The 14206-nt window shown below is 38.5% G+C and overlaps 1 protein-coding gene across 3 annotated transcripts in view; it reads left to right on the forward strand.

Annotated features, from left to right (window-relative positions):
- PTPRN2 (protein tyrosine phosphatase receptor type N2) overlaps nucleotides 1–14206 on the forward strand; it is a 674941-nt gene that overhangs the window by 231647 nt on the left and 429088 nt on the right. For all 3 annotated transcript variants that reach the window (XM_075746622.1, XM_075746624.1, XM_075746623.1), the window contains exons 4-5: nucleotides 1068–1185; nucleotides 8659–8821. In XM_075746622.1, the coding sequence (XP_075602737.1) occupies nucleotides 1068–1185; nucleotides 8659–8821 (281 nt within the window). The remainder of the gene's footprint in view (nucleotides 1–1067; nucleotides 1186–8658; nucleotides 8822–14206) is intronic.

The following is a 14206-nucleotide window of genomic DNA, read 5'->3' on the forward strand; positions in this document are numbered from 1 at the left end:
ATGCTCAGAGCAGTCTGCTTTTGGCAGAATGGACAAATCTCCTATTTAGACTTGGTTTGTTTTTTTTTTAATTCTGGGCTTAAGTAAAAAGACAATGAACCCTACCTCAATACAGTAGAAAAATTTGAAGAACACAGCCCTTTTATTTAATACCCCACTGGATAAAGCACTCATCCAAAGGTGGCCAAGTTCTGGGTTCTGCTGAGATCAATGATGCTTTAGTTGCATCCTAAGAGACTGCCTATAGCAAAAAATCTGATGTTGTCTGCAAATGGTGATGAAGTTTATAACATGTGTATGAAATAGGGACAGAACCAGAAATCCCCCTTTGGAGGCTGATTCTACCAACCAGATACATCCCATTCCATCTGGTGCTAGAGAGGATTTTTCTTTGGGTGGTTTCTTACAGGAACGTATTAGCAGGATAACCATATCTGGAACTTTTATCAATATTAATTTTTAGTGTTTTACTGTGCATGGTGTAAAAGCAGACATTCTCTTCAATTACGTGATATTTAGTTATTAGCTAATAACAGATAATTGCATGGGCAAGTTCTATGAACTAAAGTGTTACCGTAACATCTAAAATCTACGAATCGGGTAACAATTATGTTTGGAGTTATATCATTATTTCAAGTATAATTACCATGAGATTGGCAGTGCATGTAATTAAGGAGTAATCACTGGAATTTGCCTTCATAGTTGCACTTCCCCCTTGTAAAGTTCTTTGTCACAACATTTAAGTATAAAGATAACATAAATTGACCTCCACATGTGTTACACTAAAACTTACAATACTTATTTCCGCTGCAGTACTAGCTTCTTAATGTTCTAAAAGCATAGTTTCATGGAGAAAACATCATCTACTCTCTTTCTTCCATCGTAAGGAAAGTTTGAGTAACAAAATTTCATACAGAATAGAAGAATCTTAGTTCACTCTTGGGTTCCAATTGAAGAAAGCTTCTTTTTACTGTTTTAATATTGTTTAGCTAGGACACATTTTTGCCTTACTTTCAAGTTATTAAATACTGGGTTTGCTTGTTTGTTTGTTTTTCACTATTTTTCAGGTTTTACCTGGCGAGATGATTATACACAACATGTTATTGGTCAGGAACTCTCAACTATTCACAAAATCCACAACAGACGGCCGGGTATATTTGCATCTGAAGGATCTGACACAGGAAGGTAAGTCTTCAATTATGTTTTTGCCTGGTAGGTTTTTGGGAGGGTTTGCAAATAGATTGGCACTGAAACTGAATTAAACAGTCATACAACAGCACTGAAAACACCAGTAGGAAAACAGCAGACAGAGTGAATGAAAGCCCTCAACCCTGTTCTTCTGATTATCACTGAGTTAAGAAAATATGCCTTCTATTGTTAATGTAGGTGTCAGAATTCAAAACATCAGGTCTTTTATCCAGTCTATGCAGTGTCTAGTCTCAGTTTAGCCAGCTCTACTTATGACTGGCTCAAAAAGGCAGGCTTATACAGTAGCTCATCCATAGGAGTCTTTTTTTTCTGGAATAAGCCAACAAAAAGAAACGAAAGGAAATATTGAATGACATTCTGAGCAACTAATTATATTTTCAAATTCATATTCTTCCAAAACAAAGCTGTAATTGATTCAAAGTCCATAGATTCTCAGTTTTAGTTGTAAATTTTGTCCAGGAAGGAGAGATTCGTGCAAGTTTCCATGGCATAAAACAAAGTTGGAACATTTCTGTCTATTCTTTGCATTATAGAACCCATTTTCCTCTTGGCTTTAAAGATATTGAGGGGTGACTAAGCAGTTATTGGTGGCGAGAAACACAACATCTATAATTCTGTAGAGTGAAATGGATGTAGGACCTGCAATTATATCATCTTCATATACAGATACACTTATAAATATACTCTTTTATCTGGTCTATTCTGTCCTACAGGCTTTTAAGTGCAACTCAACCACACAAACCCCAGAAGGAAATTTTAAAATGGATAAAATTTTAGGAATGTTAAAAATGGTTAATTTTGCTTTGTCCTACATGTTTTTAAGAAATATAATCTCAAAATTAGTGAAATAAAAGGAAAGTGCTTTTTCTTAGAGAACTTTCTTTATAGTAGGAGAAAGCTTGAACTTCTAACCTTGATGGGCAAGACATTGAATGCTGAACTTGAAATCTTCATACACTGCAGTATGTGGTTTGCGTATACTGCAAACCCATTTCTTTTCTAGGTTGCTCTTTTATGGAAATAAAAATTTTGTGTAATTGATACTGCCCAGTGGCTTCAGCTGTGTTTTGCCTCAGTTTGTTTTGTTTAAATTCGTAGAATTTTACCCTGTATTTCAGATATTTTCTGATTCAAAAGCATTCCTTACAATCACAGCACCGTACACTTCAGGAATACAGTAAGGTAGAAACATAACTTCTAAAGAAGATACTGATCTGTAGATTATCATAAAAGTGATAATGACACATGGTTGAATCCATAATCATGTTTTCACTACTTAGATACACAAAATGCCATTGTTGTATGGATTACTCTCTGTACATGGTATTAGAAATTATTTTTAATATCTTCTAGGGGATTTTTTTTTTTTTTTAGGATAAATGCATCTAAAACTTTTATTCATGACAGTAAGATAAAATAGGCCAGCTATCCATGAGATCAAGAGTATATTCTGCAGTGTTCCAGATTCATAGTTATATAAAAGTAAAATGTATAAGAAGATAAAAAAAATTTCATTTTTAGGTGAGAACAGATGATCACTTTTAGAAGTTCCTGTTGTGATCAGGTTTGAGCTGTTTTATATTTTTGACTAGAACTATACATAAAAAAAAATAACCCATTTTGTATATTGACACTTTAGGAACATCAGAATTTCAAATGTGTTCCACTTATAGCAGTTCCTATTGTGGATAGATTTTCTGAAGTTACCAAGCTGTGCTTTTGAAAGCATTATCTTATGTGCCAACAGTTTAAAGCATTAATTGATTTTTCTGGTTGTCCATTTGCAATATATTCGGTAGGTCAGAGAACAGTAGGAACTTTTTCTCTGACATCTTGTAGATTCTGATAAAGTTTGCAATATGTTCAGTGTGCTCAATGCACTTGCTAAAATCTTATCAGATAATATTAATTAATTAAAAACCCCACAACTTAGTGTAGGTATCTAATTATCAAAGAAACATTATGGCAGGAAGACCTTTTATTAAGGATAAAGTGTGTAATAAGACAATATGAAGTCATACTAATGAGTCATTAATCCCCACAGAGCTAGCGAGAGCAAGAAAATAGACTCGGATACTTGAAAGGTAAATTGACTTAGACTAAATTAGTGCGTATGAAATCTGACGGAACAGAAGACATGGATTTAATCTTAAAAAAATGCTGAAATTGGGAGCTTGATTTCAAGATGAAAGTTCTTTCTTTGGTGGCTAACTGGAGTGTACATGGTATTTCCTGGGCCCTTATTAAATTTCAAAAAAAGCTCCACTCTTTAAAGAGGATCCAACATAAAGGAAAAAAAGTCCATTCTGCACACAGGGAATAAATGTCAGTTGTGTTCATCGGTGCAATTAGGCAAAGCCACAAACGTTTCCAGCAAACTTCAACGTATGAAATGGAGTATAACATTATTTCTATAATAAAACCATCGTTAAGTCAGTAATAAGATTCTCACAGCATTGAAAAGGGAGAAACTTTATTCTAAAAAGTGTGGTATCTATTAATTGAGAGCATTCCAGAAAAGCATAATATCTGAGGTGCAGTGATTTAGATATTTCCACAGAAAAGCTTCTAAAGTTCTGGGGTTTGTAGGAAATATATAATTATTTCTTTGGATAAATAATTGTATATGTTATTGTCTTTGTACTCTGTAGTTCATTGTAGGCAAAGTCCTTTTTCAGAACAAATTAAAACTGGAAATACTTCCAAATAAATGCACAATAAGAACTCAGCTGACAGTCATTTCTCCTACTTACCACGTGCTTTTATATATTTGTCTTTCATCCATTTTCCAATATCACTTTGTCAAATTTAAAAGAAATATTTTAACTCAGTTGCAATAATAGCTCATTTAATGCATTTTACTTTCTGTGTTAATGTGAACAACAGTGATATACTGGTGAAAAAAAAATTAAAAAATCTTTCAGGTGTATTTGTAGAATTTAATTAAAGTTCTCTTCAAATGAAATGTAATGCTTTGTTAGACTTTTACATTTTAATTGTTCAAAAGTTTATATCATAAAATATTACATCTAATGTGGAATTTAAAGACAATTCCTGTCTCCTTAAGAAAAATGAGAAATCTTAGACCCGAGATTTTACTTCTACCACCAGTGTGAGTGATCATATACTGTAAATAATGTCTTGAAAGACAAACCTAAATATTGTCTTTTATCTGTGCATTCAGTTCCCACTAGCTCCAGTGGAAATGCTCAGAGCAGAATTTGGTTCAGTATTTCCATTTTCCCCTTCATACAATTATAGGATGGTTTGGGTTGGAAGGGACCTTAAAGCCCATCTAGTTCCAGTCCCCCTGCCATGGGGGTACTCTCCACTAGACCAGGTTGCCCAAAGGCCCATCCAACCTGGCCTTGAACACTGCCAGGGATGGGGCCTCCTCAATCTGAGCAACCTGTGACAGTGCCTCAACACAATCACAGCAGAGAATTTCTTCATAGCATTTAATCTAAATTGACCCTCTTTTAGTTTAAAGCCATTCCCCCCTGTCCTGTCACTCCATGCCTTTGTAAACAGTCCCTCTCCAGCTTTCCTGTAGGCCCCTTCAGGTACTGGCAGGCTGCTATAAGGTCGCCCTGGAGCCTTCTCTTCTCCAGGCTTAACAACCCCAACTCTCAGCTTGTCCTCATAGGAGAGGTGCTCCAGCCCTCTCATCATCTTTGTGGCCTCCTCTGGACTTGCTCCCACCACCTGATGTCTTTCTTGTAGTGGGGCCCCCAGAACTGGATGCAGTACTCCAGGTGGGGTCTCACGAGAGCGGAGCAGAGGGGCAGAATCCCCTCCCTCGACCTGCTGGTCATCCAGCCAATTCCTTATCCACCACGTATCCCATCCATCAAATCCATGTCTCTCCAATCTAGAGACAAGGATGTCATGTGGGACAGTGTCAAATGCTTTGCACAAGTCCAGGTAGATGTCATCAGTTGCTCCTCCCCTATCCACCAACACTGTAAGCCCGTCACAGAAGGCCACCAAATTTGTCAAGCACAATTTACCCTTAGTGAAGCCATGTTGGCTGTCACCAATCACCTCCTTATTTTCCATGTACCAGAGAATGGTTTCCAGGAGGATCTGGTGAATGATCCTGCCAGACACAGAGATGAGACTGACCTGTCTGTAGTTCCCTGGGTCTTCTTTTATTCCCTTTTTAAAAATGGGGGTTATGTTTCCCCTTCTCCAGTCAGTGGGAACTTCACCAGACTGCCATGACTTCTCGAATATGATGGATAGTAGCTTCACAACTTCATCTGCCAGTTCCCTCAGGACCCGTGTATGTATCTCATCTCATGGACTTGTTCACCTTCAGGTTCCTCAGATGGACTTGAACCCGATCTTCTCCTACAGTGGACAGTTCTTCCTTCTCCCAGTTCCTGGCTTTGCCTTCTGCAACTTGGAGAGTGTGGCTAGAGCACTTGCTGGTGAAGACTGAGGCAAAAAAGTTGTTGAGTACCTCAGCCTTGTCCAGTAATAGGTCTCCCATATCATTCCAGAGAGGGCCCACATTTTCCCTCATCTTCCTTTTATCACTGATGTACCTATAGAAACTTTTCTTGTTGCCCTTGACGTCCCTGGCCAGATTTAATTCTGTCAGGGTTTTGGCTTTTCTAACCTGATCCCTGGCTGCTCAGACAGTTTGTATTCCTCCCAGGCTACCTGTCCTTGCTTCCACCCTCTATGGGCTTCCTTTTTGCGTTTGAGTTTGTCCAGGAGCTCCTCGTTCATCCATGCAGGCCTCTGGGCGGTTTTCCCTGACTTCCACTTTGTTGGGATGCATCGCTCCTGAGCTTGGAGGAGGTGATCTCTGAATAGTAACCAGCTTTCTTGCACCCCTCTTCCCTGCAGGGCTTTGTCCCATGGTACTCTACCAAGCAGATCCCTGAAGAGGGCAAAGTCTGCTCTCCTGAAGTCCGGGGTAGCTTGATGTGCACCCTCCTCACTGTCCTGAGGATCTTGAACTCCACCATTTCATGGTCACTGCAGTCAAGGCTGCCCTTGAGCTTCACATTCCCCACCAGCCTCTCCTTTTTGGTGAGAACAAAGTCTAGCATGGCACCTCTCCTCATTGGCTCCTCTATCACTTTGAGAAGGAAGTTATCATCAACACATTCCAGGAATCTTCTGGATTGCTTGTGCCCTGCTGTGTTGTCTCTCCAACAGATATTGGGGTGGTTGAAGTCCCCCATGAGAACCAGGGCTTGCAAATGTGAGGCTGCTCTTCTCTGTCTATAGAGTGCCTCATCTGCTCGGTCTCCCTGGTCGGGTGGCCTGTAGCAGACCCCACTATAGTGTCATCTGTCCCTGCCCTCCCTTTAATCCTGACCCATAAACTCTCATTCAGCTCCTCATCCATCCCTAGGCAGAGCTCCATGCACTCCAGCTGGTCATTGACATAGAGGGCAACACCCCCTCCTCATCTCCCTTTCCTGTCCTTCCTAAAGTGCCTGTATCCTTCCATTCCAGCACTCCAGTCATAGGAGCCATCCCACCATGTCTCTGTGATGCTGATGAGATCATAGCCCTGCAGGTGTGCGCGTCTCCAACTCCTCTTCTTGGTTCCCCATGCTACGTGTGTTTGCATTGGGGCATTTAAGTTGGGCCTCGATGAAGCTGACTGACTGGATGGAGTGGCTGGAATTCCTTTGTGCTTCAGGTGCTCTCCTGCTGACCTGTGGTCTTTCTCCTGGCTCTGAGCACCTATTGCTGTCAGTGGCGTCAAACTGGTAGGAGTGGGATGCATTGAGGTTCCACTCCCCTGGCAACTTGAGTTTAAAGCCCTCTTCACCCTTTCTTTTAAAAGTTAGTGAAGAAAGGAGAAGATAGGTGTTCAAATTAATTGATGAATGAAAGATGAGTGTTTGAAAGTGGGATACCTTCTGTGATGAGCACCTCTTTGGATTAGTTCTCTATTGAAGCAGAAAGCATACTGCCCAGCTGTTTCTAAAACTGCAGAACAGTTTTAATCTGTATTTAAGTTGAAAAGGAGGTGGATAATGTTACCTGCACATCCACCCTCCATCATAAGGAAGAATTTACATCTCTGAAATAAGAGAAAAATATGAATAGCATGACAAGGAAGCAAGATTTATGGTGAATTATATCAAGATTGCTATAGTGTTCTGTGTAGTAAACCTTCATTTTCCTAGAGTTCGTGTGCCTGATGGGTAGGTGGTTGTTTTACGCTGGGGAGAGATTGAGGGTGTTTCTAGTACTTCAAAGTAAGCAACCCTGCGAGCGCTATTGGTTGCAATGCCACCGCAGCAAATTAGATTATTAATTACATCTATTGGCATTAAATTAGTTGGGACACGCATTTGATACAACTGTGAGCATGGAAGAAAGTCTGTTACTTTGTGCATAAAGTAATTTAATTAAACCCAAGATTTGGAAAATGAGATAATGGTACTCTCTCAAGCTGTGCCCCCAAATAAGCACCATGACGTGGGCTGGTAGAATAAAATTTTGCTTACAGTGGCACAGAGATGTTGAATGTCAAATGAAGCCTCATCTCCCTGGGCTGGAAAGCTCTTCCAAATGGAATTGTTCTTCACTGAAGAAGTGTGTGAGCACGTGGGTAGGAAATGGTGACACCAAAAAGGTGATTTGCCTCAAAACAATGTCACTCACAGGGAAGGAAGCAGACTGGGAACCCTTTCTCTGCTTTCTTACACAAGGAATGAAATAGTTACTGGTGTTGACATTTAAATTATCGTCATCATTGACATGTTGTTGAGATAGATGAGGAGAGCTGGTTATAATTCAGATTCATTGCACACAGCATCCTGAATCCCATATAAAAACCTCTACACTGCTGTTGTTTAATCACATTTTTAGCTTTTCTTTGCAAACGTCACCAAGATCTGTCTAAAACAGTCAGGGAATACCGCTGTTCTGTACATTCCAGGCACATGAGAAGATCAGAAGAGATACTTTTTCCATCTCATTATTCCTTTTTTAAGCCTTTTGCTGGAGCTGCCTTGCTCTGTTATTTCTGCACATCCAGTAGTCTCACTACATTCTGTAAATTGGTTCAGGGCCAAATTGGTGTTGAATCTTATCATCATCCAGTAATTTTTTTAAATCTTAGAACCATCTCATATTTCTTTGGGGTGCAATTTAATCATGCATATTTTCTTTTTGCAAGCATTTTCTTTTCTTCTGAATATGGCTTTTGCTTGATGTAGGCATTTTATTTGATTTACTGTTGGATCATTAACTTTGATTCATGCAATAAATTGTTAATAGTGCAAGATTTTTTGGCTGCTTTTGCTGAAACGAATCTTTTGTACTTTTGTGGCTGCTAAGCTTTTGCATGACTTTTTTGTTATGTGTGGAACTAACTTCAGTGGTTTGCAGTATAAACCTGTGCCTTTTTAGTTGGGCATTTTGTACATTGTACAGGCTGGTAACTTTCTTTTCCTTGCTTTTGGTGTGCAGGACTTTGGGACAGAATGCAGATAATAAAAGAAATTATGATCTGGAAAATGATGTGAACTTGGCCAAGTATCTTCAGCAATATCTTAAATATCTCAATATTCTCTCCCAGTCTGCAGCTACAAATTTGTATCCGAGGAAGACAAATGACAAAGCTTCTGTCAAGGTAGTATTTTTAATGCAATTCCTGCATTCTGTGATTTTGGCTTCATTCTTCTCTGAATTCTCCTTATTTTTCAATTTTCCCTTCTCTCCCGAGACCAGACATTTTTTTCTTATTGCCTCCTTCCACTGATTATCATAACTGCACTAAAAAAGTTCTCTCCAAATGAGTTGGGCCAGCTTCAGCATTGTAAATGATAGAGCTCTGCTAATTTGGAGCATTTTACCTTAATTAGGGACAGATTGTATGTGAGGGAGGAGGTAGAGTGGGATAAAAGTTGTGACATCTTTACTGGCTGATCTGAAACCCTTCTTACAGCATCTGAATTGCTCCTCTCCAAAAAGCTGATTGAACTACGCTGTGAATTCTTGCTGGTATTCATGGTGCTTAGAGTACAATTAATATGTTCTTTGCACAAATTTTGATAACGGATCTGATGAATTGTGCCTCAACATTTCCTACTTCTTATTGATCATAAGGGAAACTATTGTGACCAATTAATGTTTATATGTATACATTATAAATATACATATAGCTAGGAAGATAAATCACACCCACTAAATCTTGAGTATTGGCTGTGTTGAAACACCAGACAAATGCCTACTTCAGAACTAAACCAATTTTTTTTTCTGGAGCTTGATAAATTTATAAAAATGATAGGATGAAGGTGTTGCATATGACAGGCTCTTACAGCCCTACATCTTTTGCTGAAAAAAATATGTTTGTAAAGACATTCTATTATTTTAAAGAAACAGACTGCTCTTATAGGGATCCTTTCAAAAAATTGGTATAGGCTATTTGCATGAATACAGTGTAAATGCAACAACCTTAGCTAAAAGATGTACTGAAGTTTTTGGAAAAAAATCAGGCAAGAAAATATAGTGTCAAAGCCAAACTGCTCATTGAGGAACCAGCTCAGAGGCACAGAACTACTGCAGTGTGTCTGCAACAGCAACTCCCAACAACAGTATCAGTTGTATCAACTGTTTAGTCCTGGGATAGCTGAAATGTTATTATTCTTGTCAGCAGCTGCAAATTTCCAGTTTCACTGATTGGCATACTTAACATATGATTTATGGTGTAAGTCATTAGGTGTTCCTCTGGGGTAAGAGAAACTTGCAGGCAGCGGCAAGGCAGCTTTCGGGATGGATGAGTGACAACCTTCGTGGTACTTTTCCTCCACTTTCTACTCATGGGTGCTGCCTGCGGTGAGGATGCCCTGCTTTGAGTCACTGGCTTGCAGAGACAGGAAAACTTGCTCAAGAAGTATTTCAGTGGGTCTGGTACTGTCATGCAAGTTCATAAATAATCCATATGGCTGAGACCTTCTGTGGGGAAGCCTGCTGTGATAACACCACCCACCAACCTTATCGAGTGTTGCCATGGAGATGGGTACTCTGAAGCCTGGGGGAGTAGGATAAAGAGGAGAAAATCTGGAAATGAAGCATGTATAGGAGCAAACTGTACACTTCTATTTACTAAGGAGCATTTTAAAACAACCGACTTTGTGAGATGTGCTACCTACAATTTAAAATAATATATATAAAAAAAAGATAATTATCTTAAAAATTAGTAATCAATCATGAATTTTAAATTGTCCTGGAGGTGTTTCCCTGTCCTCTGCAAATCAAATGCAACTGCTATTCTTTAAAAAGAAAGAAGAGGAACACTGTGTTTGTAGCTTGATTCATTGGGTTATTAGTGGAATAACATTTAAACAAAAGAGAAACCAGGATTTTTGCTACTCCAGGACGCAGAGAAAAAGTAAAATTTAATGATTTGAAAAGAGTAGGATGGGCAGTAACTGCAGGGGCTGCATTTGATATGGTCATGCCACTTGAAATTGAAAGTGTCTGTCTTATGCACTATAACTGCATGCTTCAACAAAATTTTGGTACTTTATTTTGTTATTTCATATATGGATAAATTATGAACCTGCGTTAAATAATTGTAGCAAGATCTTATCTTTATAACTTTTTTGCACTTTTCTGTTTAAAAGTAAAGGTAAGACAGAAGTCCCTTACCCTACTTAAACTTAGAATTGCAGCTTTTGGGCCTTTGACCTTCTTAAAAATAATTTTCTTTCAAGTCTATATTTACCTCAGTAACTTCATTCTTGCTGTCGGTGAGTAAGAGATGTGACACTACCCTGGTTGCTTTGATACCTTACGTGCTGTGAAGTATAGCTGAATCTTGCAGAAATTTAGTACTTCTAGGCAGGCTTCCTGAGGGAATTCTGATTTGTTCCAGTATTGTCATCAGAGGACTCTGGCAAAGAGTAAAAGAAAGGAAAAAAAAAGACAAATAGGATTTAAAATATTCACTATACTCCAAAAGTGTTATTTAGTGTCTTAAATATTTTTAATCAAACTGTTTTACAAACTTTTGGTCTTTAGTTTTCCTACTATCTCCCACGTGTATTATCAGAACAAAACTACAGAGCTTCAAAATTACCAAGTAGAGAGCACACATACAGTTATGCATAAAGTTTTAAAAAAAGACACCTTATAAGCAAAACTGAAACCAGGTAACTCTCTTCCTATCTCCCTTGTTCAAGCAACTGTCAGCCTGAGGCTTGATCCAACAGTGACAGAAATAACACTACTAAACTTAAATCATGTGATGGACCAAAAGTCCTACAATGTCTACCATGTATTACAAGAGCAATCTCAGAGTGATTTTTGAAGCACTTGAAATGCGTCACTAATTTAGAATTTTTTCTTGGTATTTAGACAGTATCTATTGCAGTTTCTAATCTAGCCAGTTGATAATGGCTCTGCCAGTGGATAAATAGCAGTAAATCAGAAGATTTTGTGAGTCCGTTTCCTGAGGATTACAGTTATAAAGAACATTTCACTTTAGTTCAGCTGAAAACAGTTGTTCAGAAAATGGGCACTTGGTGGCATTTGTTACTTAAGCATTAGCTAGTGGTTTTTTGGTTTGGGGTTTTTTTTCCCCATCTGGGCATAATGAAGGTTTTTCCATTCACAAAATGCTGTGTTATCAGTATTGATGATTCCTTTCTACCAAACCTGGACTTAGTATGGAAAATAACATATATATAGTGAGAAAACTTGGTTTATCTTATCTACTTATCAGGCAAGAAATGCAGAGGCTTCAAATCACATGTGAATTCCCCTGCTCTTCTCCCCTCCGGTTAGAGCAGACCCTTCTCTTACAGAAAAAACCCCAAAACAAAACCCCTGAGAATCCCGCTATACCATTGACATTCCTACAGAAACTGAGAAGCAGAGTTTTGTGGCGTTCGAAGGGACAGCAGATAGCTGATATTACTAAAGCCAGTCAGCTGTGAAAGGAGAGCTTGCTTGCTTAGCTGCTGTTGGCAGCCCTGCTGGTGAGCGCCGTGTGAGCGTTTGCATAGCAGGGGCATGTGGGAAGCCTTGAGGAAATCTTTAAATAATGGAGGTGGAAAAAGCAAAAAAAAAAAAAAAAAAAAAAAAAAAAAAAAAAAAAAAGCTATGTCCACAGCAGCCGTTACAACAAAATAAAAAGATGCAGCAAAAATGATCAGTGTGGAAACAAATACGCCTGTCGTCTACTTTTCACCAGCCATTAGCTAAGGCAGTGAGGAATGATCTTACATTATAGTTGTTTGAAAAGTCCCAATGCCTCCAGTTGAACAGCTATGTGTGATTTCAATTATACTTCTTTCGTCTGACCAAGAATAATTTTTAGTTGTCATAGAAAGAGAAAAGATTTGAAATGTGATCCAAATATACTTAAAAGTCTCAAAATCAGAAAGAAAATAGAAATTACTCAGCTGAAACTACTTATTTATTTCTTGAACTAGCTAGCATTTTTACATATTCTCCTGCCTTTTGGTAGCCTGACTTGTGAATTTTTTAATGCCTCAGGCTGGCAAAAGTGCAGTGCTCCACGCTGGGACGAGACGGCCAATGGGCTCCTCTTGGAAACCTTCTAGGCTGTAGGAATAAGGAACTTGCCTGTGACACTTATGCTACTGCTGCCTTTCTTCCTGCAGGGGTCTCTGGTTTATGGTTTAGGGTTTTAGGGCTAGAAGATGCGTGTAATTGCTCATATTCCTTCCCCCTGACTTGCCCTCTGAGGTCTTCAGGTGCGTGTCCTACTTGCTGCTAAGGTCTCCTTCAAGCTGGTGTGCCATTCAGGCCCTAGTACGTAGTGTAGGGAGGAAGAAAAAAATTGTCTCAGAGTCCTCAAGGAGTTTCATCCATTTTCTGATGTTTCTCTTTCTTTGGTTTTTAATCAATTACCTTAATTTTCAAGGTAAACTTTATGTATAAATATTGTGATTGCAGAAATCTCTGAGTCACTGGTATTCTTACAAGTTTTAAAGCAAAGACTTTGGAAAAAAAACAGAATTTTTACATCAAAGAGGTCGCTAATAAAGTTAAAAGTCTTTGCAGAATCATGAAGGGAAAAACAGATAAAGCGACTAGTTAGCGGCAGAGGGGTATGGCTGGTTGTTAGATCAGCAGTACAGTGGTGCTGAAAGGGGAGAAGGTGCAAATAAAAACAGTTATGTCAAAGTCAGTTTGCTGGAATCTCAAAGAGTACAAAGGTTAGACAGGGCATTTGGAAAGCTTATATTTTAGTCCTTGGTACAAGAGGGACCCTTCCACCTCTCTTCCCCTTTCACATTCAGGGAAGAGTACTCTTAGCTTTGCTGGGTTTACAATCAATTATTTGATGCTTTGTAATTGATGTCCTGAAAGAAATGGAATGTGTGGTAATTTTTAAAACGGATTATTGTTTATTTTAGAAAATCTGAGTGCACAACTGCTCAAAGATGTACTCTGAACTTATCTTCAAATAGAAATTACTGTGATTAACTAGTAAGAAATTATTCGGTCATTGCTCATTTTAATCTGGAGCTTTAATTCAAAAAATCAGGACCCTTATTTATCTGGCACTGATTAAAATACAGTGCTGAATGAAGATCATCAGAAATTGATTTGGTGGCTAACTGCTGAAAAGTCAAAAACCTTTCTGCAATGTATACATTTAAACTCTGCTTATATAAATATAAAATTTAATATTTCATATAGGTGGGATTATGTGTAAGTAAGAAAAATGTAATTCACTCTGTGCATAAACACTTTCATAAAAATATCAGGAATAATTCATAAAAGAGTGTCTCCCTGAAGCTACAGAATTGCCCATATATTGGCATATCTGTGCAGCAACCATTACAGTAGTACCTGAATGTCTCACAAGCGCTTATTTATTTACCTCATGTCATTACAAAGTAGGGAGGAACTAATACCCCTATTTCACAGACAGATTAGATATAGCTTTTCTGAGGTTGTGCAAGAATTTTGTAGTAGAGCGTAGACTAAAAGTTAAGCCTCAAATCCCAGAGAAGTATTTCATAGAACCACAGAATCA

The sequence above is a fragment of the Balearica regulorum genome, chromosome 2, assembly GCF_011004875.1.
Source record: "Balearica regulorum gibbericeps isolate bBalReg1 chromosome 2, bBalReg1.pri, whole genome shotgun sequence".
Lineage (NCBI taxonomy): Eukaryota > Metazoa > Chordata > Aves > Gruiformes > Gruidae > Balearica > Balearica regulorum.